This window comes from Lagenorhynchus albirostris, chromosome 15, assembly GCF_949774975.1.
Source record: "Lagenorhynchus albirostris chromosome 15, mLagAlb1.1, whole genome shotgun sequence".
Lineage (NCBI taxonomy): Eukaryota > Metazoa > Chordata > Mammalia > Artiodactyla > Delphinidae > Lagenorhynchus > Lagenorhynchus albirostris.
The window spans coordinates 10,239,587-10,258,152 of NC_083109.1; the positions used below are offsets into that span (position 1 = coordinate 10,239,587).

The 18,566-nt window shown below is 49.6% G+C and overlaps 1 protein-coding gene across 9 annotated transcripts in view; it reads left to right on the forward strand.

Annotated features, from left to right (window-relative positions):
- ATP9A (ATPase phospholipid transporting 9A (putative)) overlaps positions 1 to 18,566 on the forward strand; it is a 176,778-nt gene that overhangs the window by 13,060 nt on the left and 145,152 nt on the right. For all 9 annotated transcript variants that reach the window (XR_009535410.1, XR_009535409.1, XR_009535411.1 and 6 more), the window contains 2 exons: positions 14,124 to 14,268; positions 17,452 to 17,565. Coding sequence is in view for 5 of the 9 variants with exons in the window: in XM_060123527.1 (XP_059979510.1) it covers positions 14,124 to 14,268; positions 17,452 to 17,565 (259 nt within the window). In the remaining 4 variants the exon portion in view is untranslated. The remainder of the gene's footprint in view (positions 1 to 14,123; positions 14,269 to 17,451; positions 17,566 to 18,566) is intronic.

The window sequence follows — 18,566 nt, forward strand, 5'->3', positions numbered from 1 at the left end:
CCACTCAGAGCCCTCCCCAGCTCTGGGGCCCCACACGGGACTTTTTTTTTTTTTGGCTGCATTGGGTCTTCACTGCTGCACGGGGGCTTTCTCTAGTTGCAGCGCTTCATTGTGGTGCACGGGCTTCTCATTGCGGAGCACGGGCTCTAGGCTTGTGGGCTTCAGTAGTTGTGGCTCGCGGGCTCTAGAGCACAGGCTCAGTAGTTGTGGCACACGGGCTTAGTTGCTGCAGGGCGTGTGGGATCTTCCCAGACCAGGGCTCGAACCCCTGTCCCCTGCATCGGCGGGTGGATTCTTACCACTGCGCCCAGGGGAGCACCCCACACGGGACTTTTAAACACTAGCATTTTATTTTTTCTAGTATAAAAGTAATAATTTCCGTTAAAGAAAACTACTGATTTCTCTTAGACAAAGGTTAAAGATGCAGTAGCTAGAATTTAAAGCCCGACTTTCTGTTAACATTTAGGTATGTTTCCTTCTGATCTATAATTTTATCCGATGGCTATTGGGTGACATTATTTTTGTTGGGTTTTGCTGTTAGAAATTAGAACCTAGTCTACAGAGGCTATCTTTCTTCTTTCTTTCTTTCTTTTTTTTTAGCCACGCCATGGGGCATGTGGGATCTTAGCTCCCTGACCAGGATGGAACCCGCACCTCCTGCAGTGGAAGTGCAAAGTCTTAACCACTGGACCACCAGGGAAGTCCCTAGAGGCTATCTTGATGCATGAATTTTTGCTACATCTTGGACAATGAATTTCTGGAAGGGCTCTGCCATTTTACGCCCCATGAAAGCCAGAATGGCCCTTGTTCCAGGGTCAGGATAATTTTGCCTTTTGCCTAACGCAAACCCCCGAGATTGGGAAAGTTCAAAAAAAAAGAGAAAGAAGTAAAAACACATGCTTTCCTTTCTTTGTCGGCCACAGATCAGGCTTCCTGTTTATTAACGTGTGAGCCAGGTGGAGCTGGAGGGCAGTAGGGGCCTGTGGTCGATTGAGGACAGGCTGGCTCCGTGGTAACGCTAACGCTCTGTGGATGGACGGGGGGAACCGAACACCTCACAGTGGTGTGTGTTTGGTGGCTATGAGAGAGAACGGAGTCTGCAAGCATACAGTAAATGTTTGTTGAACGAATAAAAGGCTTTCTAGATCCAGTTTCTCTTGACAAAGCTGTGTGTAGACAACAGGGCCAAGGGCACGTCTGCTTCCCTGCAGAGGAGGGTGAGGGTTGTAGTGGGGTCGTTGGAGCCCAGGGTCACGTTCCCCTGCAGCAGCATCATTAGGAGAGGTGTGAAGTGCTCCCTGTGAGGGCCCTGCCACGCCTGAGCTGCCCTCGGACCAGCCCCTCAGCCCCTCTACCACCTGTTTCCAGAGGTAAACTCCTCCCAAGCGACAGGTGTTGTAACTTCTGGCGTCTTACAGGCGCCCTTGGAAACATCCCCCGTGGCCTTCCCGGGGGCTTGGTGCCAGAGCCACGCCCGGTGGGGCAGCGCCTTGGCGGGGCTGCAGCCCCGGTCTCCAGGGGAGCGCGGATGGAGCTGAGTCCGGTTAGGAGGCGGGTTCCTGGTGGAGGGTCTCCAGGGGAGCGCGGATGGAGCTGAGTCCGGTTAGGTGGCGGGTTCCTGGTGGAGGGTCTCCAGGGGAGCGCGGATGGAGCTGAGTCCGGTTAGGAGGCGGGTTCCTGGTGGAGGGTCTCCAGGGGAGCGCGGATGGAGCTGAGTCCGGTTAGGAGGCGGGTTCCTGGTGGAGGGTCTCCAGGGGAGCGCGGATGGAGCTGAGTCCGGTTAGGTGGCGGGTTCCTGGTGGAGGGTCTCCAGGGGAGCGCGGATGGAGCTGAGTCCGGTTAGGAGGCGGGTTCCTGGTGGAGGGTCTCCAGGGGAGCGCGGATGGAGCTGAGTCCGGTTAGGTGGCGGGTTCCTGGTGGAGGGTCTCCAGGGGAGCGCGGATGGAGCTGAGTCCGGTTAGGAGGCGGGTTCCTGGTGGAGGGTCTCCAGGGGAGCGCGGATGGAGCTGAGTCCGGTTAGGAGGCGGGTTCCCGGTGGAGGGCTGGCTCCCCGCCGCCTGGCTTGGCTGCCGAGCACCTCGAGGGGCTGAGAGCCTGGATTCAGGCACCGCTGCCTCTGTCCACGTTGGCCTCCTCCTCTCACTGGCTATATGACCTTGGGCGAGAGAGTCCAGCTCTCTGAAAACGGGTATGATGACAGTGCTGGGGGGGGGCGGGGTGTGAGGACTGAATGAGCTGATGCGTGTCAGGTGCTTAGATCCCAAGCGTGGGGCCCCCGGGAAGTACAGTAGCAGTGATAGCCGTTGTCAAGGATGACAGTGGGGTGGAGGGAGGAGCCATGCGGGCCTGGGCGGTGGCACTGGGGACCCTCCGTGTGTCCTGCTGTGTCTCTGTCATTGGGTTCCTCCCTAGGTGGTCGTCTGAACAATTCAGAGGTGGCTCTTGGAGTCTGCTGTAGTGTGAGGTCTTCAGGCGCCGGTTAAGAGCGATGGCTCTCGGGTCCACCTGCTGGACCCACAGCTGACTCTGCCCCCCACCAGCTGCAGGACTCTCAGTGTGGGAGGGGGGCGATGAGAGCGCCCACGGAATGGGGGTCAGGATCAAGGGAAGTAATTCACATGGACAGCCGGCACACGCTGAGCGCTTTATAGCTGTTCTCGCTTATTGTCCTGGTATCTGGGGAATTGCCTTCCATGTAATCATTCAGTTCTGTTCAGTTCTCTGGCATTCTGTGGGCTGCTGCTGGGTGCTGCCGCACCAGACCTCTTCTAGAACCCGTGAGCAGATGGCCTAGTGAAAGTGTCCACATGTGAGTAGGGTCCCTGCACGCTGGGTGCCTGGGGCATGTGAAGGGATCCACGCAGAGCGACCGAGCACCTGCTGTATGCCAGGCCTGGGGTGGGAGGCGAGCAGTATCTGGTCTCTGACCCACAAGCTTGTGGCTGAGATTTAAGGCTGCAGACTGAGAGCTGTGTGCTGTTTGGGCAGCAGTGTGGGGTTTTTGGGTTCTTTTTTGGTTTTCGTTTTAAATTTAAAAAGTTTAATCACAGGGTCACATAGTTCAGTATTGGTTTTTTTCTTATAAATTTGTTTGTTTGTTTTTGCTGCATCGGGTCTTTGTTGCTGCGCGTGGGCTTTCTCTAGTTGCGGCGAACGGGGGCTACCCTTCGTTGCGGTGCATGGGCTTCTCATTGCGGTGGCTTCTCATTGCGGAGCACGGGCTCTAGGCACACGGGCTTCAGTAGTTGTGGCACACAGGCTTGGTTGCTCCACGGCATGTGGGATCTTCCTGAACTACGGCTCAAACCCGTGTTCCCTGCATTGACAGGCAGATTCTTAACCACTGTGCCACCAGGGAAGTCCCAGTTCAGTGTTAAAAGGTACAGAAGTGTGTACATTGCACACTCAGTCTCCCTCCCGCCCGCTCCATTCACCTACCCTGTGCCCCTCTCCAGGCAACCACTCATCAATTTCTTCAGTGTCGTTCTGGAGAAACTTTAACCATCTACCAAAAAAAGTACAAGTATCTTATATCTATCTAGACAAACATGCATGGATGTTTCCCTTTTTTATTCAATTATTAGTACACCTTATACACTACAACCTATTTTTTTCACTTAACAATACACCCTGGGCCTGTTCCATATCAGGACATAAAAAGCTTCTTTATTTAAATTTTTTCTTTAAAGTGGCTTAATTGGATTCCATCGAATAGATGTACTTTAAGCAGTTTACTACAGATGAGGTTTAGGTTATTTCTAGTTTGCTGTTACTAGATGTTATGGTGAATGGTCTTTATACCCATTTTGGAACATATGGAATATCTCGAAGGGGAATGGTTGGGTCAAAATGAATGTCCATTTGTAATTTTGATAGCTGTCGCCAGGCTTCCCTCCCTCAAGGTAACACTGATTTAGGCCCCTCCCATCAGTGAAGGTGCCTGTTTGGCCATCCTGACCAAGCACAGGTGTTGTTAGGCTCTTTGATCTTCATCATCGTGCTAAGTAAAAAAATGATCTCTCAGTGTGGTTTTAGTTTTGCCTAGTACTTTAAAATTGAATCAGTTGCCAACATTTAAAAACTGAGTGTTTGCATCTCACAATCTTATGTTTTGTCTTTGTCTTGAAGAATTGGATGGTCTGCTGTGCTGGGCTTATGTAGAATTGTATCCTGGTAGGATCTGGGGGCAGCTACTTCCTTCCCATGAGATCTGGTCTCCTCAGTGTGCCCCACCCCACTGGATCCTGTGTTTATTTTTGTTCATTTATTGTTTTCTGTTACTTGCTGGGCTTCTGTAGATTTGAGTTTGCCAGTCCTGGTCTAGAGAGAAACAGGTAAGTCTAAGGGAGAACAGAGCTGCTTCGTCTTCTCTTCGGGAATAACAGAGTTGGGTTTTGACGGATAAGTAGAAGTTGGATGATGGGCTTGCCTGAGCAAGTCTGGTGTGGATGAGTCTTGCACAGGGGTTGGGAGTTGGAGAAAAATGAAGCAGCCAGGGAAGAGCTAAAAGTGCAGAGTTCTGGAGCTCACCTGCCTTGGCTGCAATCGGTGGCTTGGCTGTGAGGACCTGGGATGAAAAGGTAACAGGGGTGAACTTGAGTTCATAATTATTGAATCGTGGGGTTGGATGCAATGTGAGAGGTGTCATGTGCTCTGAGCAGAAAGAGACCAATAGGGGAAGACTTAAGGCCCGAGAAATAGGGAGAGGCGACAGTTTGCATCATCCGTGACTGCCCCCTACCCCAGAGAACCAGAGTTAACAGTTTGTGTGTGTGTGTGTGTGTGTGTGTGTGTGTGTGTGTGTGTGTGTGTGTATTTGTTTCCTAGTATTTTTTCCCATGCATATATCAGCATATATTATTTTTATTAAAATATAGCACAATAAATTGCTTATCTTTTGCTTGCTTTTTTCCTTCCGTTTTATCACTTGAATCTTGTCCTGCCAGTGTGTGTGTCTCTACCTTATTCTTTCCAGACTACAGTCCCTTATACAGGGGTCTTGCCGTAATGGGCATTTGGTCATTTCCAGGGTTTTGCTCTCTCTCTGTATTGCTGCTGCTGGCCTCCTAGTGCATTTCCCGTTGGTCACCAGCACCCATATTTGTGTCCTTCTAGGTAGACTTGCTAGGTCAGAGGGTCTGAGCTTTACGGTTGAAGAAGTTGCTGCATCGACTTGGCTTTTTTCATTGGGAAACAGTAGTCCCACCTTATCTGAGCTTTCGCTTTCTATGGTTTCAGTTACCCTTAATGAACCTGAAAATATGAAATGGAAAATTCCAGAAGTAAACAATTCATAAGTTTTACATTGTCCGCTGTTCCGAGTAGCATGATGAAATCTTGTGTCTTCCTTAGTCCTGCCCTGGACATGACTCATCATCCCTCTGTCCCGCATATCCTGCCAGTAGTCACTCAGATGGGTCTCCGTTATCAGATCAGCTGTCCCAGTATCACAGTGCTTGTGTTCAAACAACCCTTATTTTACTTAATAATGGCCCCGAATAGTGATGTTGGCAATTCGGACATGTCAAAGGGAAGCTGTGACGTGCTTCTTTTAAGTGAAAAGGTGAAAGTTCTCGACTTAAAGGAAAGAAAAGAAGTCGTATGCTGAGGTTGCTAAGATCCACAGTAAGAATGAATCTTCTATCAGTGAAATTATGAAGAGGGAAAAAGAAATTCGTGCTAGTTTTCGTGCACCTCAAACCGCAAAACTTATGGCCACAGTGTGTGATAAGTACTTTAGTTAAGATGAAAAGGGCATTAAATTTGTACATAAGGTATTTTGAGAGAGACCATGTTCACATAACTTTTATTACAGTATATTGTTATAATTGTTATGTTTTATTATTGGTTATTGTTATTAATCTCTTACTGTGCCTAATTCATAAATGAAACTTTATCACAGGTATTTGTGTATAGGAAAAACTCCGTGCTATCCTCAGTTTCACGCATCCCCTGGGGGGGTCTTGGACCGGATCCCCTGTGGATAAGAGGGACAACTATAGTCTTGTTTCTTCTCCAGACAGTAGCATTCCTGTGGCCAGAGATACTTCAGACTTCAGTGAACTACTTCCTTCTTTGCATTCTTTCAGATCCTAGATTTTATATTCTCCCTGTTTAAAAAAAAAAAAATCTAGCCACTTCCCTGTTTCTAGAACAAAGAGCAAAAGTTTCCCTTCATACCTTCCCTTCCATTCCTTCCAGTCCCCCCCACCTGCCCTCCAGGCATCTGTGCTTAACAGTTTGGGTTACGTCCTTCTAGACCTGCTGTCCAGTGTGGTAGCCACTAGCCGCATGTGGCTGTTTTCATTCATTAAATTAATGAACTAAAATTTAAAATGTATGTTTCCAGCGCTCAACAGCCATGTGTGGCTAATGGCTGGTGTGTTCGATGGTGCAGCTAGAGAACATCTCCCTCTGCACAGAAATGTCGGGGACAGTCCCACTCCAGAGCAGCATTCTCAGACTTGGGACGGTTGGCATTTGGGACCAGATAATCCTCTGTGTGGGGCTGTCTTGTCCACTGTAGGATGTTTAGCAGCATCCTTGGCTTCTACCCACTAGATGCCAGTAGCCCTTCCCTTCCCTGGACCTGCAGTCATGACAGCCAAACATCTCTCTAGACGTTGCCAAGTGTCCCCAGGGGCAAATTCACCCCCTACCCCCGTTGAGAGCTACTGCTGCAGACTATTTTCTCTATATTGCTTTTTTTAAAACTGGGGTGTACTTGATGTACACTATGATACAAGTTTCAAGTGTACAACCTAGTAATTCACAACCTTTAAAGGTTGTACTCCATCTGTAGTTATTATATAATATTGGCTATATTCCCTGTGCGGTACAATAATATATCCTTGTAGCTTACTTATTTTATACATAGTTGGCACCTCTTAATCCCCTTCCCCTGTCTCGCCCCTCCTCACTGGCACCCTCTAGTTTGTTCTCTGTATCTGTGAGTTCTCCGTGTTGCTTTTAATTTTCCTTTACATTCTTCCTGGATCTTTCCGGCGTCAACACTGAGACTCTAGCTTCCTGGACTCCGGCTTCAGGGAAGGTGGCTATGTCATGCAGGCAATTCAGCAAATATTTACTGAGTGCCTGCTGAGTGGCACCAGGGCAGAGATGATCATTTCTTTGGACGCCAGTTCCTTGTTGCAGTAGGTACGTTTTCCAGAAACATTGTTCCCTTGGCGTGTCCCTCGCTAATATTTGCTTTTCCTTGCATTTGGCCAGATTGTGTGAAAACACTGCACATCTGGTTGGCAGGCTATTGGCTATTGAAACCTTTGTTTTAGAGTCAAGTCGTAAGGAACTCCACTTTGGTTTCCTTTTGTTTAAATTGTGTAAGCTGGAAGCAGCGTAGACGAGATCATTTCTAGCCTTACATCTTAGCCTAGTTGAAGAGCCGTTGCTATTCAGGTGAGAAAATTTTCATGTTTTCTTTTTTCAATCTGGAAAAATAACGTAAGAGAAATAAGATCTACTTTTAATTGAATGCCTGTTATGTGCTAGGCATTGTCTTACACCCTTTATAGATAAAATCCTCAGTCTTTGTAGTAATTCAGCAAGGCGGGTCTTACTGTCAATTTACAGATAGGGCAAGTGGGGATCACAGAAGATGAATTGTCCAAGGGCTCACAGCTGGTGTGGAACGGGGCTGGGATTTGCGCACAGGCCCATCTGGTTTAAAAGCTGGTGTTTATTCCTCTAGCCCACGTGGTCCTGCTGTTCTGAAACTGAGACTCTTGCTTGTTACTTCTTTTTCAGCCTCTACATTAATTTCTCGCACTCAGGGGTTCTATCTTGTAGCCCATCTCCCCAGCCGGTCTAGAATGTGGGATAGGAGTTAATTTGGGAAAGTGACAGCTCAGTTTGTGTTGAGAAGCAACAGCAGGGTGACAGCTGCCGCCCCACAGCCCCAGGCAGCTCCCCCTCCTGGACCTCTGGGGTGCTGACGTCCACCCCTGGACAGACGGGGCGTGGCGGCATCGTGGGTATAAATCCAGATGTCGGGGGAGCCTGGCTGCCGCCTCTTCTGCTTTAACTGACCTGGGGGCCGGGGGAGGACTTCGTCACTTGTAAATTTGCCACCAAGCCCAAGGCTTCTACTACTGCAGGCCAGTAGTTCCCCAGATAGCAGGTGATGGCCCCAGGTGCTACAGTGATCCTGAGTAATTCACGAACAGGAACTAAATCACGTTGAGATGTATAGCGAGACACTTCCTTTTTCAGTTTTCCTTCAATATTTTTAACCCTGTCAGGGCCCACTTTTGAATAGCAGAAGAAACTGGCCAGCAGGCAGCAGGCTGGGGGCTGGGAGCCACTGTATCTGGAATTTAGTAACGTTTGCTTCTCATTGTGTTGATTTTGATGTTTACCTTCTATTTATGGCAAGTGATACTGGTTTTGCATTTATGATAGTGGTTACCTTTTAAGTTACCTTCTAAGACACATTTATGTACTGATAAATAAAATCCAGGTCAGGAGTTCTCAACCAGGGCACAACTGGCATTTCAGGCTGCATCATTCTTTGTGGTGGGTGCTGTCCCGGGCTTTGTAGGATGTTTAGTAGAATCTTGGCCTCCTCTACCTACTAGATACCAGTAACTAACCCCCTTCTCCCTGTTGAGAATCGCTGATTTAAGGTATGCAAATTGAGGCAAACTTATGAAGTTAGAAGGTAGAATTAGTTGGATATGGTAGAAATCCCGTGTGTGTGAAAAGGGCTGAAGTTTGGGAAACTCTTTGGGCAAATTGCCTTCAGTTGTGGGGTCCACTTGCTGATGTTCCTGTGGCATTGAGGTTTGTTCAAGAGCGAGGAGGGAGGAGATGCCTTGAAAGAGCTGCTCTAAAGCAGCACCATCTAGTAGAACCTCTGCCATGCTGGAATGTTCTGCGTCCGCGCCGTCCAGTCCATAGCCACGGACCACCTGTGGCCGTGGAGCGCTGAGAATGTGGCTGCTGAGAATGAGGAATTTAACTCTTTTATTTAAGTAACTTAAATGTAAAGCTACCATGTTGGACATCACAGCTCTAAAGAGATCAGTGTGCAGACGTCAGGATGATAGACTGCAGGCTTTAAAAGCTTAGAGCGAAGACACGCAAACCACCAGGAAAGCATCTTATTAAGTACGGCCCAGCAACGTGGCAGACAGGACTATCAGACAGGAGATTTGGGGCGGTGGTTAACTGTACCCACTTAACATTGGCTTTAGCAAAGTAAAATAAAACAAAAACCAATGTACTGGTGCCTAAGACTTGAGAAGCCCAGGGAACCGACAGACCTACACTCGCCCCCGAGGTGGGCAGGAGCCTCCTGTGGTCTCTGCATCCTCCTTGTGACTCCGTTTTCAGGCAGACTCTCCCTAAACAGGAGCAAGGTGGCTTCCTGCAACTCCAGGCTTGTTTTCTGCCACCTTAACAACCCCAGGGTGAAGAGCATGTCTTTTCTGGAATTTCTAGCAAAAATCCCAGCCAGGCCTCTCACTGGCCCTTTCTCTGAGCCCATCACCATGCTGAGGGCTCCGCTTGGCCAAGCCTGGATCCTGGGCTTGTCATGCCTGGAGCTCAGAGGTGGGGTTGGCCTCGCTCGGCTCAATCAGGTGGAAAGATGGAGGGAAATGGACTTACTAAATTATAACTGTAGGCTATAGAAGAAAACTGTATGGTAGCCTAGGCTAAGGGACTGAATCTGAGGTAGGACATACTTGGATGGGGGCCCCTCCCTAAGGCTGGGGTGCAGACCTGGTTGGAGACAGTGTAGTTCAGGCCACTGGATGGCAGGACCAGAGGTGGTCTGCAGGTGGGGCAAGCAAGAAAGCAATCCCAGGGGTACTGATGGGGTGGCAGGCACAGCTGGTGGTTGACACATTGGGTGTACAATAAGAGTGAGGGCACCGGAGCTCACAGTGTCCCTGGTGGGACACTAAGGGCCACAGTGACAGGAGGACCTTGGGAGACAAACCTGGGGGTGAGGGAATCAGGGCACTGGTGTGGAGGAGGCCTGGGGCCTGGGATGTCTATATCGAGAGGGCCCTGGGAAGGTGACCCCTGGGCCACAGTGGGGCTTGAAAGCCTCGAGGGACAGCATGTGCTGGGCGCATGGCTGGCCAGGGCACCATTCGATGGCCTCACTCAACGCACGGTGCCACAGCCTGGAAACCACAGGTGAGCTTTTTCCTCCAGTGGTGTCCCTCCAGCGCCCTCTACTGAGAAGGCTTAGCATTTCACTGACTGTAAAGGAGAGGCAGAAAGGAGTCTGTCCACATCCCAGAGCGGGCATTGAAGGGTGACTGGGGAGCTGGGAGCCAACACATTGATATGAAGATTAATGAATGAGTGTGGGGGGTAGGGCAGCTGACGTGCACACAGAAGAGCTCCGGCTTGAGCAGCCTGAGAGCGCTCACTCTCTATGGCCCCTAAGGATCTTTCCAATTTTATGTAATGAAGAGAGACTAGGTAAAAAAGAGCTGTGAAATAATTGTGCTGGTGGGGCTGTCAGTGGCTGTGCAGGGTGCTCTCAGGCTCTTAGCTCAGGATGTGGATCAGACAGACCTGGGCTTAAAGTCAGCTTCCACCACTCGGTAGTAGATGGAGCTGCTGTAGCAGTAGATCTTGAGCAGGTAGCTGAGTCCTCTCTGGGCCTCAGTTTATCCATCATGAAAATGGGGATGATGCTAGTACATACCGTGTAGGATGGTTGTGAACATTAAGTAAGACATTATGTTTTAAAGAGAATACGCTTCTACATCCGTAACATTTTGAGAATCTATCTTTCTCATCACCCCTCACCGCCACCACCCTAGTCTTTGCTTGCCTGGATGACGGCAACATCTTTCTAAATGATCCTTCTGTTTCCATTTTTTTTGGTTAATGTACGGCTTGATTAAGATATAGTTCACATACCCTGCAGTTCACCTCTTTAAAGTATATAATTCAGCAATTTTTAGTATATTCATTGAGTTGTGCAGACATCACCACAATGTTAGAACACTTCACCATCCCCCAAAGAAGCCTCACACCTGTTACCTGTTTCTCCTTTGGCCCACGGCAGCGTCTTCTCTGCTCAGAAGCCAGAGGACCTTTAAAAAAATGTAACTCGGGAATTCCCTGGCCGTCCAGTGGTTAGGACTCTGTGCTTCCGCTGCAGGGGCATGGGTTTGATCCCTGGTTGGGGAACTAAGATCCTGCAAACTGTGAGACGTGGCCAAAAAAAAAAAAAAAAAAAAAAAAATCAGATCATGCCACCCTGTGCTTGTAACCCTTCAGTGATTCCCACTGTGGATGGAGTAAAATCCAGACTCCTTGCCCTGGTGACAAGGCCCTGTGTCGTCTGCCCCCTCCTCCTCCTCCGACCTCATCTTTTACCCTCTCCCCCGTGTTCGGGGCATTCCAGCCACGCTAGTCTTCTTTCCCTGCAGATGTGCGTCAGGCTGCTTCCCGCCTCTGGATCTGTGCCCTTGCGGTTCTGGTCTGCCTAGATGGTTTCTTCTTGTCACTCAGCTCACCTGTCACCCCAGCCTTCCCGACCACCCAGTCTCCCGGAGCCACGCCCCTTCCCCACCCCTTCTCTTATCCCACGCCTTATTTTATTTTAGAGAGCTGTTTACTGTCTCTCTTCCTCCCCATGGGAGGAGGACCTCGTCTGTCTTGCTCACTGTTGAATGCCCTAGGTGAGGACCTGCATCCTGTGAGTGCACAGGACATTCTAGGTGAATGAATGTGTGACAAAAAGGGAGCAATGATCCCTCGTCGTCTTCTTCTTCTTATTAGAAACTCAGTAAATACTGTTGACCTAAAAGTCATTGAAAGTGTGCAGCTTATATCCGGTGCAGGTAGAAAGTGAATAAACAAGGTGACAATCAGGGTGATTAAATGAGATCAGCTTGGGGCTAGTTACACTGGGCTCAGGTGACACAAAGTCCTTATTTTACCCTGTGCCAAATGCTTATTACCCTTTGTTGCAATGAGATTGTGAGGAAGTTAGAAGGGAAGGATCCTGTTCCAAAGTTAGGTCCCCACAGGAACTGGAATCATAGTTGGACCAGATGAGCACTTAATAAATGCTTACTATTATGGATTTAGCTAAAAAGAAATGCACATTTAGTCCCATAGGTAATATATGTACAGTGTGACCGAAGAATAAGTAGGAAAAGGCGCCCCTACTCCCTCCTTCCCAAAGGAAACCGGTGGCGTCAGCTGTCATGGAGGTTTTCTGCATTGGCAGGCATAGTCTGCGCGTTATCCTCTTGCTTTCATGCAAGGAATGGCATCCTGGACACACCTTGCAGCTCCTTCCTGATTTAGCATATCTTGCAAATGGGGCTATTCAGCGCATACAGCTCTATCTCCCTCTTCAAAGACTGTTGAGCATTCCATTGTATGGACGTTCCCTGCTTATTTGACCAGCCGCCCTCTGATGACCGGTCAGGTACGGTTCCAGTCTTTGCTACCACGTGTGGGCTGCCCTGAGTGACCTGCCCCTGTGCACATGCATGCCTGCCGGTTAAGTCACGGAGCGTTTAACTTGGTAGCTTGCTGTGAGGAACCTTCTGCTAGGACAAAACAGACAAAACTCATAAACAGCCTGACAGTATGTCATTCTCTTAAATTCATTCTTCAGCTTTCATTAGAAACACTCAGCTCTGGGAGTCGTCATTACAGGATTATTATAGGATGGGGAGAGACTGGCTGGTCCACAGAAAAGTCAGTGACCATGGGTAGGTATCTGCAGATTGAAGGGTGTGCTTCCGTCAAATGCATCCTCCCTCCCTCCCTCATTCAGTGCTTTGCGTCCGCGGATGGCCGGCTTGGGTGACGCACACCCAAGAGCAGGAATGGGGCTGGACACCTCAAGGTTTCTGTATGTGTCTCTCGCCAACACGAATGAGTTATTAGAAGTGAAACCCATCCTCATGAGAGCTACCGCCATCCTCCCCGCCCCAGCCCTAGCACTAGTTTACGGGAACCAGGATGCTATTTTGAAGAAAGAGCATCGTGTTTCATCATGGAAATTTTGAGCATCTGAGCAGGCAACTTGCTGGCTTGCTAATCTTTAGAGTCCCGATGCCCAGGGACTGTGTATGCTCAGCTCTGCACCCCAGTACCTGGGCAGGGCCTGCCTGGCCCGTAGGAGGAGGGGGAGACGGTGGGTCTGCAGGTGACAAGTGACTATGTAAGTCATCATGGCCACGTCTGGATGGGTTGCCTTCAGCTGGCAGCATCTCAAGGGGCTGGTAGGGCTGGGGTTCCTTCCTGCCAGCCTGTGGGGGTGGGTGGGGAGGTGAACAGTTCAGCCTGGGGTCTTTCCATGAAAGACCCTTAACGGATGCTTGTAATTCTCAAAATGCCTGTTTACAGCCGCTCCTGAAGGATGGGCTGCCTTTTTTTGGCACGAGTGAGGGTGGGCATGTGTGTCTCAGAGCAGCTGACTTTTGCCAGAGCCGGGCAGGTGTCCCTGGCTTCACACAGGCGACCTGAGGGCAGGCGTGCCTGGTGAGCTGCCCTCCGGGGGCGGCCCTGGGAGTCAGTCTGCCTACAGCTGGTATGCTGGCCTGTCTCCAGGTTATGCGGGGCGCCGAGTCATCATCTTGCTGGCATGTTCCTCCAGCATGTTGCTAAAACGTGGAGCCGAGCGTAGAAGGAGATTCTTTCCCTTCTCTTTTTGTATAGTAATCTTGGTGTGACCAGCACCCTTGATAGCATGTGGGGTGCGAAGACACTGGGTTTCAGAATAAGATGGACCTGGTTCAAGGCCAGACTCAGCTGTTTCTCACACCTTGGTAAACTCGGGTGCTTTACTCAGCCGTCCTGAGCTTTCCTCTCTCACCTGCAGAATGTCAAAGTGATAACAGTACTTGTTGCTCTGTATTTACTTTTTTAACTTAAATCTTATTTTAAAAACGAATCCTACTTTTTGAAATAATTTGGGCTTGGGGACAAAGCATCTTTGATTTGGACCACAGCTTCTGAGATGCCTCAGCTGTGTTTTCCCCTCTCATTGAAGGATGAAGCCTCAGATGGGGCTGTGGTTCTGACTCAGTGAAGATGCTTTAGAGAAAGACATTCTGGGAAGAGTGGATGGGTGTGGGCTTGGCCTTGACGGTGTGGGCGTGTCTTTCCCACAGGTGCTGCGAGTGGCTGAGATGCTGTGGTGCAGGGGAGCCCAGGCCCCGCACGGTCTGGTTGGGGCACCCCGAGAAGAGGGACCAGAGATACCCTCGAAATGTCATCAACAATCAGAAGTACAACTTCTTCACCTTTTTGCCTGGGGTATGTACGGGCAGGGGCAACATCGTTTTCTTCTTCCTACACCAGATGTATGCAGTGGTACCAGTCTTAGCAGACTGAAGTCCCTGTGGCAGATTTTGTGAACACCCCGTCTCTTCCATGTCACCTCAGCCCCTGGCCATTCATCTTCCCTGGTCCTGAGCACCTGGAAGGGGGCTGCCTTCTGTCTGCAAGGCTGTGAGACTCCACTTGATTGGTTAGAATAACTTCACATTTATTTGGTGTGTTGGGCCTAAGAGTGAAAAAGATATTTTGAGGACATAGCTTTGTTCCAAAAAAAAAAAAGAAAATCAGGAGGGGACTTCCCTGGAGGTGCAGTGGTTGAGAGTCCGCCTGCCAATGCAGGGGACACAGGTTCGAGCCCTGGTCCGGGAAGATCCCACATGCCGCGGAGCAACTAAGCCTGTGTGCCGCAGCTACTGAGCCTGCGCTCTAGAGCCTGCGAGCCACAACTACTGAAGCCCACGCGCCTAGAGCCCATGCTCCGCAACAAGAGAAGCCACCACAATGAGAAGCCCGCACACCGCAACGAAGAGTAGCTCCCGCTCACCACAAGTAGAGAAAGCATGCGCACAGCAACAAAGACCCAATGCAGCCAAAAATAAATAAATAAATAAATTTATTAAAAAAAAAATCAGTGCTTACATTCCCCCCCACCCCTCATTATCATGAAATACATATTTGGAACAGGAAAGTTGGGAGATAAAACTGTAGAGAACTTTTTTTTAAAGGTAAATTTTAACACTATCATCCAGAGAGACTTTCTATTAACATGTTTGTGAATTTTTGTTTTTTTTAATTGAAGTCACTTTTTTTTTTTTTTTAATTTATTTTTGGCTGCGTTGGGTCTTTTTTGATGCACGTGGCCTTTCTCTAGTTGTGGCGAGTGGGGGCTACTCTTCCTTGTGGTGCACGGGCTCCTCACTGTAGTGGCTTCTCATTTCAGAGCACAGGCTCTAGGCGCGCGGGCTTCAGTAGTTGTGGCTCACAGGCTCTAGAGCGCAGGCTCAGTAGTTGTGGCTCACGGGCTTAGTTGCTCTGCGACATGTGGGATCTTCCCGGACCAGGGCTCGAACCCGTGTCCCCTGCATTGGCAGGCGGACTCTCAACCACTTGCACCACCAGGGAAGCCTGTTTGCTAATGTTTTGCGTAGTATTTTACTCTGCATTCATCCCTTTTGTTTGTTAAATCCATGGACAAGTACTCTGAAAACCTTGCCCTTAAAACACCTTTAAGTTAAACATCTGTTTTTATCTAGTGTGGCCTCCAGAATACACTGACTGACTTCAGAAGCAGCAGCAGCAATCGGTTCGAAAGCTGGAAGAAAAAAAAATCACTGTTTGATTTATTGAGGGAGAACGTGGAAACGCAGATACCTTACACTGTAGCTTAAGGTCAACCTGAATGTTTTTTTAAGGGTGGTTTTTTTTTTTTTTTGCGGTACGCGGGCCTCTCATTGCTGTGGCCTCTCCCGTTGCGGAGCACAGGCTCCGGACGCGCAGGCTCAGCGGCCATGGCTCACGGGCCCAGCCGCTCCGCGGCCTGTGGGATCCTCCCGGACCGGGGCACGAACCCGTGTCCCCTGCATCGGCAGGCGGACTCTCAACCACTGCGCCACCAGGGAAGCCCTTTAAGGGTGATTTTGAGTACATTTATTGCTGCCTGGCTTACTCCCCTCCCCCAGCCCCCTAAAGCTCAGTATCTTTTTTTTTTAAATTAATTAATTAATTTTTGGCTGCGTTGGGTCTTCATTGCTGCACGCAGGCTTTCTCTAGTTGTGGTGAGTAGGGGCTGTTCTTCGTTGTGGTGTGTGGGCTTCTCGTTGCGGTGACTTCTCTCTTTGCGGAGTATGGGCTCTAGGTGCGTGGGCTTCAGTAGTTGTGGTACGTGGGCTCAGTAGTTGTGGCACATGGGCTTAGTTGCTCCGCGACATGTGGGATCTTCCCAGACCAGGGCTCAAACCCGTGTCTGCTGCATTGGTAGGCAGATTCTTAACCACTGCGCCACCAGGGAAGTCACGAGCTCAGTATCTTAAGTCAAGTGAAAGTTTATTTCTCATTCACGGAAATTCTGAGGCAGATCAGGCCATTCTCCTCCATCTCACAGCTACATTATCTGGAATACGTGGGCACCCACGTCTCCATGGCAGGGCAAGAGCGAGGGGCCGGACAGTGCTCCGAAGGGACACGTGATTTCTGTTTGTTGCCCAAAACGAGTCAGGAGGATCAGTGTCACTTCCAGGGCACGTGGGGGCAGTTGAAACTCTGCCAGAACCCTCCTGCCACATGGGATGAAATTCTGCTGTAGATATTGTATGACGTTGAGATCATACCATGGAGATATCCACTTATCTCACTCGTTTGATTCAGTCTTACAGCATAAGCATTTCCCACTAAAACCTCTTCAACAACATTTTGAGTGGCCTTTCCTGTACTTACAAAATAGTTTAAGAAGGGACTTCCCTGGCGGTCCACTGGTTAAGACGTTGCACTTCCACCTCAGGGATCAATCGTGGGTTCAATCCCTGGCTGGGGAGCTGAGATCCCACGTACTGCTCCACATGGCCAAAAAATAGGAAAAAAAAAGTTTCCGACTTTCCTGTTGGCGCAGTGGTTAAGAATCCGCCTGCCAGTGAAGGGGATACGGGTTTGATCCCTGGTCCAGGAAGATCCCACATGCTGCGGAGCAACTAAGCCTGGTGTGCCACAACTACTGAGCCTGCGCTCTAGAGCCCGTGCTTCGCAACAAGAGAACCCACGGCAATGAGAAGCCCGTGCACTGCAACTAGAGAAAGCCCGTGCACAGCAACGAAGACCCAACTCAACCATAAATTAAAAAAAAAAAAGTTTAAGAAATAAAATCTCACAACTATAGCCGAAGCCTCCAGCATACCCTCCCTGCCCGGAGGTCCCCACTGTCTTGAATCTAGTGTTTATAATTCCCACGTGTATCATTTGCTTCTTTACTTTGACAAATTATGTTTTCGTCCCCCAGGTGTGTTTTCCTATACAACATGTAGAGGTGTGTAAACTGTATATGTAGGTACCATGTGAGTTTTGTTCTTCTGGGGGGGTGTTTTGAAATGTCACTCATCCCCCTCTAAGCCCGCCCAGCTGCATCAGACCAACCTGAAGTGTCTTCTCTCTCCTCTCTCTCCATTCCAGGTGCTGTTTAACCAGTTCAAATACTTCTTCAACCTCTACTTCCTGCTTCTCGCCTGCTCCCAGTTCGTCCCCGAAATGCGACTGGGAGCACTGTACACCTACTGGGTTCCCCTGGTGAGTCAGTCGGGTCGTCCGTTCAGTAACATCAGAGGTTGGGCAGCACAGGTTCTTTGTCCTCCAGGCACCTGGAATGGGACTCAGCCTTTCAAGGGAGAGGACACCCTCAGGCCAACACGTTGGGAACCCCTGAGGTTTTCATGGTGAGGCTCCGTTTCTCCCACTACCGGGGTCAACCGTAGTGATGCCTGTGCTACTCATTCCTTCTGTCCGTCAGCTGTTCAGCCTTTCCTTGTTTCAGCAAATATTTTTTGCATGCCTGTCGTGAATCCCTCGGTTCTAGGCTCTGGTGCACAGCGGTCATGAGCGAGGCAAAGCCTCCGACGCTGTGCACTGTGCTCTTTGAATCGTTTTCTGTTTATTATGTAGACTTTCAGCGTGCAGGGTTGACAGAGGAGCAGATTCTGTGCTTCAGTGTGTATGGGGGGTGACGGACCCGACGCCCCTCCCTCCTTGTGCCGCCTTTTCTTTCTTCCTGCCTTTATTGAGCACCTGCTGTGTGCCAGCCACGGTGCTGGGCCCTGGGGATGCAGCAGTGACTGAAACGTAGAAAAATTCCTGCCCTCGCGGAGTTGACTTTCAGTGGGGACAGATAGTAAAACAGTTGAGTGTCATTGTTTCAAGTTGTGAAACTGCTGTGAAGGTAGTAGAAGGTCGTAGGGCAAATGGGGCATCCCAGGCACAGTTAGTACTTGTTGAGCGGATGAAGGTGGGAGATGTGGAGGGGCAGTCTTAGCCAGGGTGGCCGGGAAAGGCCTCTTGAGGAGATGATGGGAAGAAAAGTAGGAGGGTGGGAGGATCCCAGGTTCAGGGAGCAGCAGTGCAAAGGCCCTGCATTCAGCACATGCTTAGAGTATTTGAAGAGCAGAAAGAAGCCCAGCGCGTCTGGGGCACAGAGAGGGTGAAACTGACCTTTCCTTTCCTCCAGAGACATTATGAAATATTATTTTTCATTACACAGGGCTCGGAAGGAACACTTGGATTCTCTGTTCACAAAT